The sequence below is a fragment of the Pinus tabuliformis genome, chromosome 4_1 (assembly GCF_031772625.1).
Source record: "Pinus tabuliformis cultivar Carrire ecotype Pingquan chromosome 4_1, CPIR1, whole genome shotgun sequence".
Lineage (NCBI taxonomy): Eukaryota > Viridiplantae > Streptophyta > Pinopsida > Pinales > Pinaceae > Pinus > Pinus tabuliformis.
In genome coordinates this window covers 692,960,323-692,978,665 of record NC_142303.1, presented here as the reverse complement: position 1 = coordinate 692,978,665, position 18,343 = coordinate 692,960,323, and the positions used below count along the sequence as shown (strand labels likewise).

The window sequence follows — 18,343 nt, the reverse complement described above, 5'->3', positions numbered from 1 at the left end:
TCAGGGAGGATAGCATAGTTGATTTGGAATCTAGGCCTCAAACAATTTAAACCGGGGAACTATTTAAATTCTGACTTCTTAACCGATGAAATGTTTAAAGGCTTTTTCCATTGAGCTTGCAATTTTGTTCGGATGATTTTTACTGGAATTTGGTCATTTTTTTTTTCTAAAAAATTTAACTTTGAGAGTGTTTGAATTGTTTTTTATGGTGGAAATGGATTCAAAAACATTAAAAACCTCAGGGCATCTAAAATCTTGAAGCTTGACAACTATAACTCAGATTTCCAAAAAATTATGCTAGATTTTATCAAAATCGTGCTGGAATTTCCATTATTTTTCAAGAAAAAACATTGCCTTCTTAGACCACACCATGTTTAAATCATCCCCTACATAGGGTGGTTGAAAGGCGGTCCTGACCATTGCAACAAGCAATCAGTTAGGGAGGTGTAGTGACCACCCTCTCACATAATTTGCAATGGGTGAGAACATATCACAACTATGTAGTGATGGATTCTATTGGGTATTTTAGGAATTGGGTAGAGGTAGTGGGTGATGTTTTTATGTTTGTTTTAGTAATTCTCTTTTTTGAAAGTCTATCTTATTTCACATATTTGTCTTTTTGTAGCTCCAAGTTTTTTGCATTTCTCTCCACTTTTTGTCTGCATCTTACTAAGATTTCCACCGCTCCTGATGAGGAAGGACTAGGTTGTCCTAGCTTGGCCTCCCCTGTGGTTCCTTTGAGCTCCCTTTCATTATCATCTTGTGGTTTATCTCTCTTGCTTGCATCCAAACATAGATGCAACCACCAGCTAACATAGGATGTGCCCCTCCTTCACTCTAGGAACTCGCGAACACATCAACATTATTACACTCAAGGTGGAAAAACTCAAGTAGGGGGTTATCTACGCTAGTTATTTGTGTCTTTAAAGTTTCAATTTATATATTTCATGCTTAATAGTTTGCAAAAGGCTTCTTGTTTTTCAGCTGCAACAGGGTGCCTAGATCTATCATTAATCTTTCCAGCCTCATCTCTTAGAGGGTGGTGTTTTGGAGAGCCTCTCAATTTACTTATTGGTTTTTTCACTGGTTCTTTTCCTCTCTCCATTGAGCCTTGGCTTGCTAGGTCAGTTTAGATCTCTCACCCATCTCCCTGCTACTTCAAGGGGTTTCTTTGTCTCGACTATATGCTTGGTTGGTTCCTTCTACTTTCAACACATGTGAATTATTGGTTATTCTATTTCTCGTCATTGCTCTTCCTAAGTTTCACTTACTAGTTATGCTTTCTAAAACTCCTGCCCTACAAGTGTTTTTTCTTCTTCATTGTCACCCTAATGCCTAGGTAACGTGTGCACTTCCATGGGGGAGCTAGTAATAGAGGGACTCATGGAGGCTCTAGAGATAGAGCCTAGGCTCATTAATTGGCCTACCTTTTCCATATGCAAACACACTTGAAGTGCAAGAGGAGATCCAAGATGCAGATGTCATGATCATCAATGATCATATATTAATTACTAGATTTCTTGAAATTTTAATTTATTTTAAGAAATAATAAATCTTATAAAGTATCTTTGACTCTCTCCAATGGTCAAATTTTTTTTTAACATTATGGATCTCTATTATTTAAACCCCTAGATAGATATGTTTTTTCATCTTTGTCTTGATGATAAACCACATTAGTTGGTTGAAAATGTTGACCAAACACTAATAATGTGATTAATATGACACAGCAATTTCAAGACAAAGAAGGCCATTCAGATTCTAAGGTCTATGAAAATATGGCTAACAGGGTTTCAGATACAGGACACCAGAGGCAAACATAATCAATATGTACATATAATTGACCTTTATTGATAGATGAAGTCCTTGTTTGGAATGGTCCTCTTTGAGAAAAGTGATGCCAAGGGAAAGATCCTTTTCCAATTAAATAAAATTAAGAGAGAATAAATCATGAACGCATGCCTTGCATGGATCGAAATCCACCTAGCATGTAAAAAGGGTCCAACACCTGCGAACCTACAACGTATAAATATGTCTACCTTTTCATAATGGTTCCACACAATTTTTTATTGATTTTATGTTTCATTGTCTTTAATAATATATGCAGTGAAAAAGACTATTTATTCTTTTGTCTCAAAACACTGAGTGAACAACTTCTTATAATTATAGGCAAGCTTAGTGATCTGTTGGATCAAACTAATGATCAAAATTGAAAGTGTGTGAAAGAGCTCGAAACATGTATGGTTGGATAGATCTCGACGATCTGAATCCAACGCAACTTGTTTCACTCAAATCGGACATCGGATGCTCCCAGAAACGTGTTCTGATCGATTTGGCAAACAACTAAAATTTAGGAAAAATAGTTGCAGGTACAACCAGTGAACAGTTCGTATGCTAACAGGGCCATGACTTGGAAGGTGACTTGGTTCTCCATCGGCCAATGAATGGTCGACACTTAGCACAACATGATTGGTTGTGGCATGGTGAAATTTTATTGATTTATGGTTTTGTTGTGGTGACCCAATGAGGGAGTTCCACGTGGGCCAACCACTAGCTCCCATACGACCTCCTCATGGCGGCCAAAATTTATTTGGGTGCCGAATAGCACCCCCGGGGTTCGAAACCAAAATATCACACCTATCAACCAAGTCCAACACAAACGCACCACCGTTGTATTAGTTGTTATATAACGAATGCAGGTTTTATTTAAAGGTTTGGTATGGCACATATGGGGGAGGGGTCGGGCTAAGCCCTAGCCCCTGGCCACCCCTACGCCACAGGACCACAAATGGTGGCCGAGGGTTAGGGCCTAGCCCAGCCCTCACGGCTCGATACACAGTCACATGCCATAGTCAGAGACCAACAACGAAAACCATGGTGCAAAAGAATTGGGGGTCAGCCCCAATATCATATGACCTTCGATAAAACCACAAGCATGATAGAGTTTGGAGAGGCCAGCGCCAAGGGCGTGCACCAGCGATGGGGGCTAGACAAAGGTCGGGATCTCTGACCCCCTACGCAGTCGTATGGTGCCACGTGACCAGGATTTTCTGGACCGGGGGCTTAATGACGCCCTTAACAATCCTATAAACTCACCCCCCGAGAGGGAATTCTACCAGGTTTTGTGCACCGGCTCCGTGTTTTGGGCGCTCGAGCCAAGTTCAGGTTGAATTTTAGGATGGTTAGCTGTAGAATTTGGGGAAAAGGAAGAAACAAACATAACTTTCTCAGTTTTTGGCCAAATGAGATGCAAAAATAACCAAAATAGGGGTTTTTTACAACGTTGGATCCATTGGCGACATCAGTTCTGCTATTTGAGCAGTGTAAAGCATGTAAACACACTTTTGAGCATTTTTAATGAAAGAGGCCCTACATTGGAAGATGGACTAGGAGATGTAGCCCAAGAGAGGGGTGAACTCCTCTATCATGCTTGTGTTATGTGTTTTAGATATGTTGGTTTTATCTCTATTTGGATGTAAATTTTGGTTTATATTTACTTGTTTATGTGTTTAGTAAGTTGATCCTCTACTCAAAACACATATGAATTTAACTTGCAAATTCTTAAAAAAATCTTCAAGTTTACATATTTAGATAATTTTTGGTATCAAAGAAACATATTTTTTGAAGATTTGATTTGTTTGAGAGTGTTTTTCTGATGCTTACAAGGTTGAAGCTCAAAAGAGGAGAAGGAGAACTTGTGGAGTCAAGATCTCAAATTGTTTCAAGGAGAACAAACACACTTGAAGGTTCAATAGTCATGGCACATGAAGAAGGTCCTGAAGAGATGTTTGAAGATGAGAAGACTTTCAGAAAAACATTCTTTGAGATGTCAGAGATGGTTAAGGTTTTGTATGAGGAGAGGAATTCCAGACTGTATGGAGAGAGCTCAAAATCTCATGGAGGAAAGGGAGACAAACCTCCGAAATGGAATGGAGGGAATAGTAACTAACCACCACCTTCACCTCCGTCATCATCCTCATCTTCATCTTCATCCTCACCTTCAACGTCTTCTACCCTTTCACAAACACATCCAAATTCCCCAAAGGGTCATGGTAAAACTCCTTTGCTTAAGCTTGACATTAAGTTTGAATTGCCTATGTACAATGGAGAGGTAAATGCAGAGAGATTAGATAATTGGATTCATCAGATTGAAATGTATTGCAGAATACAAAGAATCAAAGATGATGAAACCAAGAGTCATCTTGCTTCTTTTAGATTGGAAGGTGTCACACTAATTTGGTGGGAAGCCAAAACTCAAGAGAACATGAAGAAACATGGTAAGTTTTTATCCTCTTGGAATGATTTCGTTGTTGCAATAAGAAGGCATTTTTATCCATTAGCATACATGCATAAAGCTATTATGGATTGGCAAAACTTTAGGCAAGCTAAAGGGCATGAAAAGAGCTTTGATTTTGGGTATAGATTTGTCCTCGCAAGATACTTTTCTCAAATATATTTGAGGATTTCATAGTTATTTGAGACATACCATTCTCATGTTTAACCCTACAAAACAAGATGAAGTTTGTGTTCAGGCAACTCATTTAGAGGCAAGAGGAAAAAATGTTTTTGAAGAAACTAGTGAGAGTTCCTTTGAGTCTGGAGAAAAAGGAAAAGGTGAGTTCAAAGGAAAAGGGAATAAGAATGCTACCATCAAGATGGAGAAAGAAAATATCACATGTAAACATTCTTCCAAAGTGGGCCATGATGAAGATCATTGCTAGAAACTTCATCGAGAAATGAGACCCAAAAATTTTAAGAACAAGGAGAAGGAGAAGACAGCTGCAACTACGCAACATGATTTAGGTTCATAGTTTGGAGATGAAACAAAGATCACAGTCATGGGTTTGAAAGGTAAATAAATTGCAAGTACTAGTTCTTCAAATTGTCTCAATGAAACTCAAGATGAAAAAACAAGAATAAAACTTTTCCATATTAGAGTTATTTCAAAGCATACCAAGATAGATATATTTTTTGATAGTTGTTCACAAGAAAATGTTATCTCAGAAGACATTGTCAAGAAGTTGAATTTAGAAACCATTCCTCATCCTCAACCTTATCCTCTAGGTTGGATATGTGACAATGCAAAATTTCATGTGAAAAAAAGATGTAAATTGAAATTTGCAATCAGTTCAAACTTTCTAGATGAGGTAGAGCTTGATGTAGGTCCAATTGATATATGTGGTATTGTTTTGAGAAGCCCATATCTATATGATAGGAGAGCTATTTTTCATCACCATGAGAACAAATATCATTTATTCAAGAATGGGATTGAGTACATTGTTATAGCACACAGCAAGAAGTTGAATGCATCTCTTATAAATGCGGGACAAATGAAGAGGATTGTTAATGTTAGTCATAACTTTGCATTGTTAATGATCAAACATGAAGGTGTTGAAGAATATAAAGCCTTTCAAGGATATGAATCAAGTTTGAAATCTGATTTCATTGATGTTTCTAATTCATGTGATAAGATGTTTCAGGAGTCTAACATGTTGCCTCCTAAAAGAGGTAAACAAAATGAAGTAAATTTGCAGCAGCATGCATCATTATTGAACATTTGTGTGAACAAGATGTCGGTGTTAGAGAGTGCAAAAGTCAAAGAGAAAATGCAAAAGCAAATTGACAAAGAGGACATTGGTTCCAAAAATTATTCTTGTGGGTTTTATAATGTGTTGGATTTGAAAAGGGATGGTGTATGGCAATGGCGATCACATTTGGTCAAGAGTCGAGCCAAGTACAACGCTAAACATGGTAAGCATCGTCATGATGACTGTGTTCAAGGTGAGAAGAATTTGAGATTGTTTAAGTTTCCTTTGATTGGAGACCGAGGAGGGAATGTGTTTATTCCTTCAAAGGAATTTTGATGTTTCGCATACTCTAAGAAATTGTAGCAAGATGTCATCTATGACAGCAAGACAAGGACTCAAAAATTAGGGAAAATGATGTATTTTCATGAAAATCTCAAAATGACAAATTCAAGCAAATTTCAGTGGATTGAGACTGGAAGGGTGAGGTAATTGTACCTTCATCTATTTTTTCATTGATATAGAGCTTTTGGACTGCTTTTGGAGGCCCAAAAGCTTCCAATGGGGAGGAGTGATTTAGTGGATCAAAATAATGCTCAAAATTTAAAGTGCGCAACAAAGCTAAAAACCTATACGTCTGGATAGATGTCGATGATCTGAATCCAACGCAAATCGTTTCACTCAAATCTGACATCGGATGCTCCCATAAACGCGTTCTGATCGATTTGGGAAAAAACTAAAATTTTTGGAAAAAGAGTTGCAGGTACACCGAGTCTGTAGTCCGTACGCTGACTGGGCCATGACTTGGCAGGTGACTAGGTTCTCCATCAAGTAATGAATGGTCAACACTTGGCGCAGCATGATTGGTTGTGGCATGGCGAAATTTTATTGGTTTATGGTTTTGTTGTCATGGCCCAATGAGGGAGTGCCACGTGGGCCAACCAGTGGCTGCCACGTGGCCTCCTAATGGCAGCAAAAATTTCTCTGGAGTCTGAACATCACCCCCAGGGTTTAAAACCAAGACCTCATACCTATCAACCAAATCTAACACCAATGCGCCATTGTTGTATTACTTGTTATATAATGAGTGCGGGTTTTATTTAAAGGTTCGGTATGGTGCATATGGGGGAGGGGTCGGCCTAAGCCCTAGCTCCTGGCCACCCCTGTGTCACAGCACCGTGAGCAGGGGGGGTGAGGGCTAGGACCTAGCCCAACCCTCATGGCTGGATAGCCATAGTCGGAGACCAACAACGAAAACCATGGTGCGAAAGAATTGGGGGCCAACCCCAAGGTCATGTGACCTTCGATAAAACCACGGGCGTGATAGAGTTTGGAGGGACTAGACCCAAGGAGGGCCTAACCACAGTCACATGCGAGTGCATAGAACTAAGGGTGCATGCCAACGATGGGGGCTAGACAAAGCCCAGGATCTTCAACCCCCTATGTGGTTGGATGGCACCACGTGACCATGTTTTTTGGGACTAGGGGCTTAATGGCACCCTTAACGGTCCTACAAATTCACCCACCGAGTGAGAATTGTGCCAGGTTTTGTGCATTGGTTCCGCATTTGGGGCACTCGAGCCAGGTTGAGGCCGAATTGTAGGATGGTTAGCTGCAAAATTTGGGAAAATGAATAAACAAGCATAACTTTCTCAGTTTTTTGCAAAATGAGGTGCTGAAAGAACCAAAATAAGGGTTTTTTACATTGTTGGATCCATTGGAGACATCAGTTCTACTATTTGAGCAATGTAAAGCATGTAAACACACTTTTGAGCTTTTTTAATGAAAGAGGCCCTACATTGGAAGCTGGTCCAGGAGATGTAGCCCAAGAGGGGTGAACTCCTTTATCATGTTTGTGTTATGTGTTTCAGATATGCTAGTTTTGTCTATGTTTGGCTGTAACATTTGGTTTAAATTTACTTGTTTATGTGTTCAGTAAGTTGATCCTCTACCCACCCAAAACACATAAATTTAACTTGCAAATGTAAAAATATCTTCAAGTTTACACATTCAGATCACTTAGTCAAATGAAAAGCAAAACATATATGTATAAACCATGTCATTTTGATGTCAGATTTTGAATGTTTTGGAGAAAGTAGCTCTGTTTTGTCATTAGTCTAATTTCCTATGTGGAAAACCACAATTTTAGGAGCTTAAATATATTTATTTTGAGAGGTGTTTTTATTCAGAATGTGGCTTTAAGAAATTATGTTTTTTAAATTATGAATGTTACATGGATGATCCAGATTTAATATAGTTTGAATATTCTTTGTTATACACACAATTTAAGGGATGAAATTAAACTTAAAATCTAATCTACTGCATTTAGAAACTTAACAGAGAGTTTTTATATAGTCTGGATATTCTTTATCATAAACACAATCTAAGGGATGAAAATAAACTTAAAATCTAATCTACTACCTTTAAAAACCTTAAAAAAAAGAGTTTTAGCCAAAATTTTGCACTAAATAACCTCACACAAATTTTTTAATGAAATATCTACTACCTCCACTAGCTACCTCATTGTTTCACTATGCTTAGAAATGCATTTCAAAATCGCTGCACAATCCTTTGATAACAAATGCCCTCGAACCATATATGTGGAATCACTACACAATATTACTACACAACTAAATCCTCTCAATCCTTGGTGCTTCTACTCCCTACCCAATAGTATCATCTACATAACTGATTCCTCTGCGTGTTGCACAATCAAATCCTCCCCCAATGGAATCCCTTGAACGGTTGCATATCAAATATATATATCAAATTTGTAGTACTTGTATTTGAATACATTAAGAAATAAATTATTTTGAATGGTTTATTACTATTTAATTATGTTTTATTGATAACGACAATACATAAAATTGTGTTAGTTTCTTTATAAAAAAATAAGCATAAACATAGAAGGAACATTACTATGCAGAGTACCATTAAATAAAAAAAAATTGTACCATTTCTTAAAATTTAATTTTAAGAAAAAATCATAATTTTTTTTACAGTTCTATTTCTAACTTTTTAATTTGTTTAATCTCTTTTCTCTTTTTTAAGATATATAATATAAAGTTGAAAAAAACATTATAAATAGTAAATTGTTTTCTAAACAATACCTTGAATTCTGATTATGTTTTATATCTTTCCTTTCATATTCATTTTCCTAACGAATCAAGTATGATACCAGTTTGATCGTAGTCCAAAGGGAGATGGATGCAAACGATGAAAATAAACTTATTACATTTATTAATCTATTTTTTCATATATATATATAAAGTGTTGGAAAAAACATTATCAATAGTGAATTGTTTTCTAAACAATACCTTGAATTCTAATTAAGTTTTATATCTTTCTTTTCATATTCATTTTCCTAACCAATCAAGTATGATATCAGTTTGATCGTAGTCCAAAGGGAGATGGATGCAAACGATGAAAATAAACTTATTACATTTATTAATCTATTTTTTCATATATATATATATATATAAAGTGTTGGAAAAAACATTATCAATAGTGAATTGTTTTCTAAACAATACCTTGAATTCTAATTAAGTTTTATATCTTTCTTTTCATATTCATTTTCCTAACCAATCAAGTATGATATCAGTTTGATCGTAGTCCAAAGGGAGATGGATGCAAACGATGAAAATAAACTTATTACATTTATTAATCTATTTAATTGATGTATATATTTTATTAATCTATTTAATTGATGTATATATTTTCGATAGTATAGTTAATGCACGTATATCTAATTAATAATTTAAAATTAGATAAATAAAAGATGACGATGATTATAATATAATAAAACACAAATAACTTTCAAAAACATAAGAGGAAGAATAAAGTAATGTTAAAATGCTCGCCTTCTCGACAAAATTACTAACGACAACTTGGCAGTGGGCCAGAGGCGAATAGATTCACCCTAGCACGCATCTGGTGTGCCACCAAAAAAAACAAGAATGGTAAAAGCAGTTGTTTATAACGAGGTTTTTTTGGAAGTTTTTTCGATGGGTTTTCTGGTCAAAATCCAGCCACAATTTATTGGAATCGCAAGTTTGATAGCTAGTTTCTGTACAATCAAAGCGTCCCAGGGGTTTTTCAAGGTGTTGAATCCAAATATGCAATTAAAAAACCATTTTAAATAATACAAATTAAGATTTAACCTCAATTTTTTCCGCCGGATTCCGTCACCAAAATCTCCAAAAAATCACATTATAGACAACTCCATATTAAAATCCTCGACTTCTTCACAAAATAACTAACGGGAGCGGATGTAGCGAGGCATTTAATGCCTATAGTATGCCCGTTAGCTCTTGCCCAGAGGTGAGGTTGACAGGTTGCACGCGTCCGGTTTGCCTGTTGGTTGATGCAAAATGTTGGGCGGATAAAGGATCAAATCGCTAACCGACATTTTCACCGACGAGGCAGCGACTCAAGTTGGCGTAACAGACTTTGCTTGTACCGTAGTTCAGGTAATTTTCTGTGTTCTCTGGATCTTACTTAAAGTTCCCGGTCCTTGCATTCTTTCATATGGATTGTTAATTCTCTTTAAATCCTGTTAACGTGTGGTGATTTCAAGCCTGCGTGTAAATATTAATGCGGGTTCTCTTGAGCCCACCTGTATCACTTTTTTGGGCTTCTGCTCGGAGTGTCACTGCTACAAAAAAATCGGAGTATCAGTGCTACAAAAAAATGGACAACGAGTGCAAGGAACCCGTGAAGGACTCTGGTGAAAGCAATGTTACATTTAAAAACTTGCAGAAGAAAATGGTCGACTTCGCACGGGAACGCGAGTGGGATAACTGCACAGTCCCTGCACACTTCTCTTAGCTGCCATATGTTATTTTCATTTTCTATGCCGGAATATTTCCCTGAAAATTAATCAAGACATATTATAACTATGTAGAAAAATGGCTAATCACAGATCGATCTGGGGATTGGCTTGGAAAGTTGGGAATGGCCAAAAGGTGAGGATTGGTATTAATCCCTGCTTTATATCTGGTTGAATATCTAAATAAAATGGAAAGATTACCTTGAAAACAATGCTGGTACTTCTATCTAGGCTCAGAGATGGCTCAATGCTCTCCGATTGAAAACTCAAAACAGTGGAAAAATTACATTGCTGCTCTAAATATCTCCCATGTTACCCTTAGAGACAGGGAAGATTATTTATGTTGGGTGCACTCTGTTTTTGGGGAATATTTGCCAAAACAGGCTATATTTTTATCATTAATGACAAGAGACCGGGAGAGCTGGCTTGGAAAGCTTTGCTGTGTAGCTAAAGCAAGTTTGTTTTAGTGTTGCATCTTGGAAAATAAGGTTCCTAGTTTGTTTTAGTGTTGTATATTGGAAAATAAGGTTTCAACACACGACAATTTAAAAAAAGAAGTATGGTTGGGCCATGTTAGTGTGCCCTATGCAAAAATGTTGAGGAGATATTGGATTACTTATTTTTTTCATTCTCTTTGGCCTTGGGAATATGGAACATTATTAGAAACTATTTGGAATAACTTTTAATTGGCAGGGTGCGTCTTACCATGATCCTTGGAAGGCAGGGTGCGTCTTACCATGATCCTTGGAAGTAGTGGTGGGAACAAGTAAATCCAAAGAAGAATAAGAGTTTGCCAATTATCACATGGGAATATGGATCTCCAAGAACAATGAAATCTTCCAAGATAAGATTACCACTTGACTAGGGTTGCTGCACAAGTCATTGCTACTTAGTCATTGTTACTTTCTCTCTTCTTTATGTTAACGAGCCAACACACCATTCTCGCACCATAATTAGTCATTGTTACTTTCTCTCTTCTTTATGTTAACGAGCCAACACACCATTCTCGCACCATAATTGCTAAAGTAGTAAGTTGTTCTTACCCCTGGGCCTTCTTTGATGGGGCTTCACTTACTAGGAGTGAATGTTGAGGGGGTTGTGGGTGTTGTGTTATATCCTCCGGAAAATCATTGTTACAATCTCGGGTTAGGCTGAGGCACAAATAATTGCGCTGAGTTACTCAGCCTCAACCTTCTTTTCTTGTTTGCTATTGAGAGGGGATGTGGCCACTTCTAGATTTTGGTGATTCAAACCCTGTTATAAATTGATTTAATGAGATTACAAGATGTCGCATGCACAAACTGTACCCAATCCTTGAATTTATATTTAAAACCTGCTTATGATCAAATTTCATGTTGTCATATTTAATGGGAAAGAAACTCTAATGCACATAGACTATCTAAAGAAGGCCCTACTTAGAATTTGGACAATCAAAAGATCCTTGAGCAGATAAATGAAAATACCTCATAATATTATCTCATGCCTTTCATAGAGGGCATGTAGATGGAAATATAATTTGACAAACTACACAACTTCCTTTTTTGTTGTCTATGATAAAATTCCCATGTGACTCTGAGGATATGCTTGTAATGTTTTTTTATTTTGCTTGTACCTATGTGGATAGACATATTTTATGAAGAAGATAAGAGCTTTTTAACTATTTATTTATTTATTTTCCTTTTAGATAGCTATTTAGCCCATTTTTAAATGCACTATAGTACATATACATAATGTAATGTTCTTATCTACTAATGAAAATTATGTTTTCTTTCCCTAAAATATCTATCTATATATATATATATATATATATATATATATATAAAATCAAAGTTGATATTCAAATATTCTACTTAATATGAACATTAATACTAAATGAATTACATATTCCTTTTTTATTAGAAAGTAATTAAATGTTTTTTAGTTTTGGTTAAGTGAAATGAAATATTTTTAAATTATCTCACTTATGTGAGATTATCATACCAACAACAAATCAGTAATATTATTAATATTTTATAATAATTTTAATTATAATTATATTTTTATTTTATTACCAATATAATATATATAGAATATTTTATATTTATTTTATTATCCATAATATTAATTTTATCTATTAAATATATATATATATATATATATATATATATATATATTCTACTTAATATGAACATTGATACTAAATGAATTACATATTCTTTTTTATTAGAAAGTAATTAATTTTTTTTAGTTTTGATTAAATGAAATGAAATATTTTTAAATTATCTCACTTATGTGAGATTATCATACTAACAACAAATCAATAATGTTATTAATATTTTATAATAAATATATTTTTATTTTATTACCAATATAATATATAGAGAATATTTTATATTTATTTCATTATCCAATTTTTTCATATTTTCCATATATATATGTTAACTCAAAAATTAACGTTAAAAATATTCTAATATAATATATATATAATATTTTATATTTATTTTATTATTCATAACATTAATTTTGTCTATTATATATATATATATAAATATGTTAATTCAAAAATTAACATTAAAAATATTCCACATCTCCTTTCATATTAAGCAGTAGAATAGAAAAACTGCACATCTCCCTTTCTTTCATATTAAGCGGTAGAATAAAAAACTGCACATCTCCTTTTCTTTCCTATTAAGCGGTAGAATAATAAAACACAGGAGTAAAAATGTTAAAATCGTCGATTTGTGGAGAAAATTACCGCTTAATAAAACACAAGAGTAAAAATGTTAAAATCATCGATTTCTGGAAAAAATAACTGATGATAACTGGCCCTGTCAGAAGTGAAATAGGTTAATTATTTATGACGCAAAGGTATTTGATAATAGTGAAATTTTGAGGCTTTATAAATCACCAGTCAAATATTTTCTTGAATAATAATGATGCCAACCTGTATTAGACGAATGGCAACTAGTAATAACGGTTCCACTGCTCATTTTGCAATTAAGTTATAATAAATTTTTCCTGCTTTAAAAAAGGAGTTGTCTATAAGGAGTTGTCTATAGAGGTGGAGAAATTGCTCAGCCAAAAATGGTTAGAATTCGAGTAAAAAATATTCAATAAATTTTGTAGATATAATATTTGAATCATGTTTGATGATGGAAATAGGTTTAGCACAATTGAAAAACCTCTTAAATTACTAAGCTTGATGACTTTTACTTAAATTTAAAAAAACCTGTCAGATTTTTCAAAATATAACTAGAATTTTCATTAAAAAACATAATCGTTAGACTACGGTGTTAAAAAAAAGAATCTAACTTCTTTCACAATTCGACGACAATAATTGCATAATAAAGAGGGCACTATCAATACCCCTAGTCACACTGTAACAAATTAGCGAAAACAGAAAAACAGGGTAAGTATTACAGCTGGTAATGGATATCGTAAAACAGCAAATAAATATTCAGGTCTCGCGAAAAAGCCTTTTAAAGTCACCATCCCTTTTGAGGAAAATGGCGAAGAGGGTACCGAGTTAAATCGACCTAAGTCTATTCGCAGGGTGTTGCAATTACCCATTGAAACCCATCACATACCCAAAAATATATAAATAAATAAAAAAAAGAAACTTGAATACTAAATGTAAATGTTTAAACATACAAAAATTGTTCTTGAGAATCGATCCCAATCAATTTTTCACAGAAAAGTACAAAAATTGTTCTTGAGAACCAAAGGCAAACAATTTTGAACAGGAAAATCAGTTTACAATGGTAGAAACTCTGAGAAATGGGCTCAACGAGCGAAGCCGGTTTCCTGGATGGTATCCAGACCGGGTCTCCACGACCTGCTTTTGGAGATCAAGTGCTCCCTGAATGCCATCTTCAGCTCTGGATCATCGCAACTCCGCAAAAACTTCTCATTCATCGAACTGAGGTCCTCTCCGGGCAGATCGCAAGTAGAATCCGTGCTCCTCCGCCGCTGTGCCGCCCTGGACGCTTCCTTTCTGGCGGTGGCGTACAGCCTCGCCGCCAAGGCCACTAAATTCTTGACTGACAAGTCGGAGTCGAGGATTGATAGCGGCAGGAGAAAGTAGAGCTCGCCCAGCCGGAGCTCCTCCTCGGGTTGCAGCGGGCGGCAATTGACGGCGAAGAGATCACGCGACCAGCATATGAATTGGTTGGGGTGGTTCTGCAGCACTCGATTGACGGTAACCGCTGCCGGAAACTCGTCCAACTGGCCGTTCAGGTGGACGATCCTGACAGCGTCGGGACTCACCGCGTCCGTCCGCCGGGAGCATGAAGCCATTGTTCCCATAACTCCTCTTCTTCTTCTTCTTGTATCCAAAAACCAGTTGCTAATTTGATCAGTGGCCAATACAGAATTTTGATAATCGAACTCTGGAAAATATCGCAGGTTAACCCGACTGCTTGATAATGAATAAAGGGCGTGGACAGCGGGCGAAATTAAGGGCGTAGACCGTGGGCGAAAGTTCGAGATTAGGAAGCCGCTGGATTGATCTAATAAAGGCCGACTAAACGTTGGGCGGCCGCAGAATTTGGCACTGGCGGGTTTCTACGCGAATACAGGTTGGACGCGCACTAAAAATCAAAGAGAATGCTGAGTCAGGGATGACGGTGTTAATAACGCGTCATCCTATGACGGGGCGTTAGAGAAGGATCATTATCACTTATTTTCTAGAGAGTATTAGAAGTGCCGTGGAAAACACTAATCATAAGCACTGCTAACGTGGAAATTAGTTTTACAAAAAATTCATCATAATTTCTTTTTGTCTTCAATTTATTTATTTAATATAAAATTATATAAATGAATATGCTTACGTAGAAATCATAAACACTGCTAACGTGGAAAACCTTTGATATGCGATTATTACAAAATTTTGTAATCAAGTTTTTTATCCTCAATCTATTTATTTATTTAGTATAAAATTATATAAATGAGTCCGTCACTTTATATTCCAGCATTTTCCCAGGTTACAAAATTTTGTAATTATTGTTTTTATCCTCATTCAATCTATTTATTTATTTAATATAAATTATATAAATGAGTCCGCGATTTTATATTTCAGCATTTTCTATGAGAAACCTTTTCATTACTTTTTATCATCTTTCCAAGTGTTTGAGTTTTTTACTAAATTTATTGGTGATTTTGATGTGTTAAAAGTTTTTTTTTCTTAGTTTTTTATTTCATGTAATTTGATGATGATGATGATAATTAACGTCCACGGAGGCCAAACTTTGGTCTATTAACCTAAAGAAACGAATTATTTAGTTTAATTTAGGATTTTATTCCTATGCTCAAAAAGGTTGGAGAGAAGCCTTCCGAGCTCACATAAAAGGCTAGGAAGGTCAGTATTGCAACATGGATTTTGACACTAATATCTAATGTGGTTGTACCGAGAGCACTCTAAGAGGAAGTGATTTTCATCCTCGATGTTCATTTTCTCACAGAGATGGCAGAGCCTTTCCATTCATGGTGTTTTAGGAACTGTCTAACGACCCGTTTCACTATGGAGCTCATGAGAGTTCGTTCTAATCTTGGCTATATTAATTTTCTTCTTTGAGCTAGTTAAAACAGAGAGATACTTTTGATCTTCTAGGGTGGGGTTGATGACCTCCTTATAATATCTTAATTTTCTTTTAGCTGCCAAATCTTTCTCACACCACATTTTTTCTTTGAACTTAGAAGTAACAATATTTTTAATGTTATTATTAATGTTTTGCAATGCAACATTCTCGTCAATATCCCAATGGTTTAACCAGGCCCTGGTGTCTTTATACCAGCCTCGCTTGAGCCTTAGGTGGTTTTGGCTAGAATTTAAAGCTAGTTTAGAAAGTCTATGTTTGAATTTATAAAGTTTAAATATTTTATTTGTAACATTTTTTCTCACATTTATTTAAGCAATTGGATAGCCCGGGTAAACATGTGACGACAGGCTACTATGATATGATTCAACCTCCTAGGTGACCTTAAGGAAGTGGAATTGACGAAAACACAAAACACAGACTTCCCTTAGGTGCTTCAGGATCCCTAGGAACTAATCCACCACTCCAAGTGCCCAACCCCTCAATTAACCTAGCATTTAGATTAATTAAACCCAAAGTCGCTCCCATGACAAGGTATGCATGCAACTATAACCCTATAGTCACTCTCATAGGCTTGCATGCCAGTGACCAGAGGCCCAATTTGTCAGTGCCATACCAACGACTCTGGGATTTGAGCCACTTTTTCAAGCCCAAAGCCAAGGTCACTGCCCAGAATTGAACCATCTCTTCAAATAAGTAAAATAAAATACTAAAGAAAATACTTCTTCAAGACCTTGACTAGACCCCTACTAGGCATGACAAATATTTTGTCAAACACTTAGTAAATATGCAACCTACGGGTATAAACAACAGATCTGAGCATAGGGGTCTCATACTTATCTGAGATTCACTATGAAGCATTGTCTCCTTATCACATTAGTTTTCATTTCATCCATTAGGTCATAGATACATTGATCATTCAATAATAAGTAAAAACATGATGAGAGCTCCTCATGGTTGTCATAAAACATGTAAATAACCAACATAATTGGGACAGGAATAAAAATGAAATCACAACCATATAAACCACATATAATCCATCATAGTTCTCACAGAGATACAAGGAGAAATAACCTTTCATTAATGATGAAAAATATAAACCCAGGATGGGACTTCCACATTCCACCTGACCGTTGAATGGCTAAGCCAAATCTCTCTTCAGTCATTCACCCCGTGCCATATTCCAAACATGAATGTGGGATCTCATAGAACACATCAATCAAAAACCATCCAGGCCTTCTAGACGCCATCCACCTCAACCCATCAAACAGTGATTCCATCTCACAATGGTTTAACCAAGCCCTGGTGTCTTTATACCAGCCTCGCTTGAGCCTTAGGTGCTTTTGGCTGGAATTTACAGCTAGTTTAGGAAGTCTATGGTTTAGTTAGAATGTGAGAAAATTATAATTTAAATTATTGAATTTTTAAATTTTAAAGATTTTATTTGTAACATTTTTTTCTCACATTTATCTAAGCAATTGGCTAGCCCGGGTAAACATGTGACGACAGGCTACTATGATATGATTCAACCTCCTAGGTGACCTTAAGGAAGTGGAATCGACGGAAACACAACACACAGACTTCCCTTAGGTGCTTCAAGACCCCTAGGAACTAATCCGCCACTCCAGGTGCCCAACCCTCTGTTAACCTAGCATTTATATTAATTAAACCCAAAGTCACTCCCATGACAAGGCATGCATGCGACTGTAACCCTATAGTCGCTCTCATAGGCTTGCGTGCCAGTGACCAGAGGCCCAATTTGTCAGTGCTATACCAGCGACTCCAGGATTTGAGCCACTTTTTCAAGCCCAGAGCCAAGGTCATTGCCCATAATTGAACCATCTCTTCAAATCAGTAAAATAACATACTAAAGCAAATACTTCTTCAAGACCTTGACTGGACCCCTACTAGGCATGACAAATATTTTGTCAAACACTTAGTAAATATGCAACATACGGGTATAAATAAAAGATCTGAGCATAGGGGTCTCATACTTATATGAGATTCGTTATGAGGCATTGTCTCCTTATCACATTAGTTTTCATTTCATCCATTAGGTCATAGATACATTGATCATTCAATAATAAGTAAGAACATGATGAGAGCTACTCATGGTTGTTGTCATAAAACATGTAAATAACCAACATAATAGGGAAAGGAATAACAATGAAATCACAACCATATAAACCACATATAATCCATCATAGTTCTCATAAAGATACAAGGAGAAATAACCTTTCATTAATGATGAAAAATATAAAACCGGGATGGGACTTCCACATTCCACCTGACCGTTGAATGGCTGAGCCAAATCTCTCTTCAGTCATTCACTCTGTGCCATATTCCAAACATGAATGTGGGATCTCATATTACACATCAATAAAAAACCATCCAGGCCTTCTAGACACCATCCACCTCAA

At 35.9% G+C, this 18,343-nt stretch overlaps 1 protein-coding gene across 1 annotated transcript; it reads right to left on the bottom strand.

Annotated features, from left to right (window-relative positions):
• Positions 1 to 13,927: 13,927 nt before the first annotated feature.
• On the bottom strand, positions 13,928 to 14,875 carry LOC149178026 (uncharacterized). Its single transcript, XM_089423528.1, has one exon. It carries the CDS (start codon positions 14,632 to 14,634, stop codon positions 14,113 to 14,115), a length of 522 nt encoding a protein of 173 aa, XP_089279654.1. The 5' UTR covers positions 14,635 to 14,875; the 3' UTR covers positions 13,928 to 14,112.
• Between the last annotated feature and the right edge of the window lie 3,468 nt (positions 14,876 to 18,343).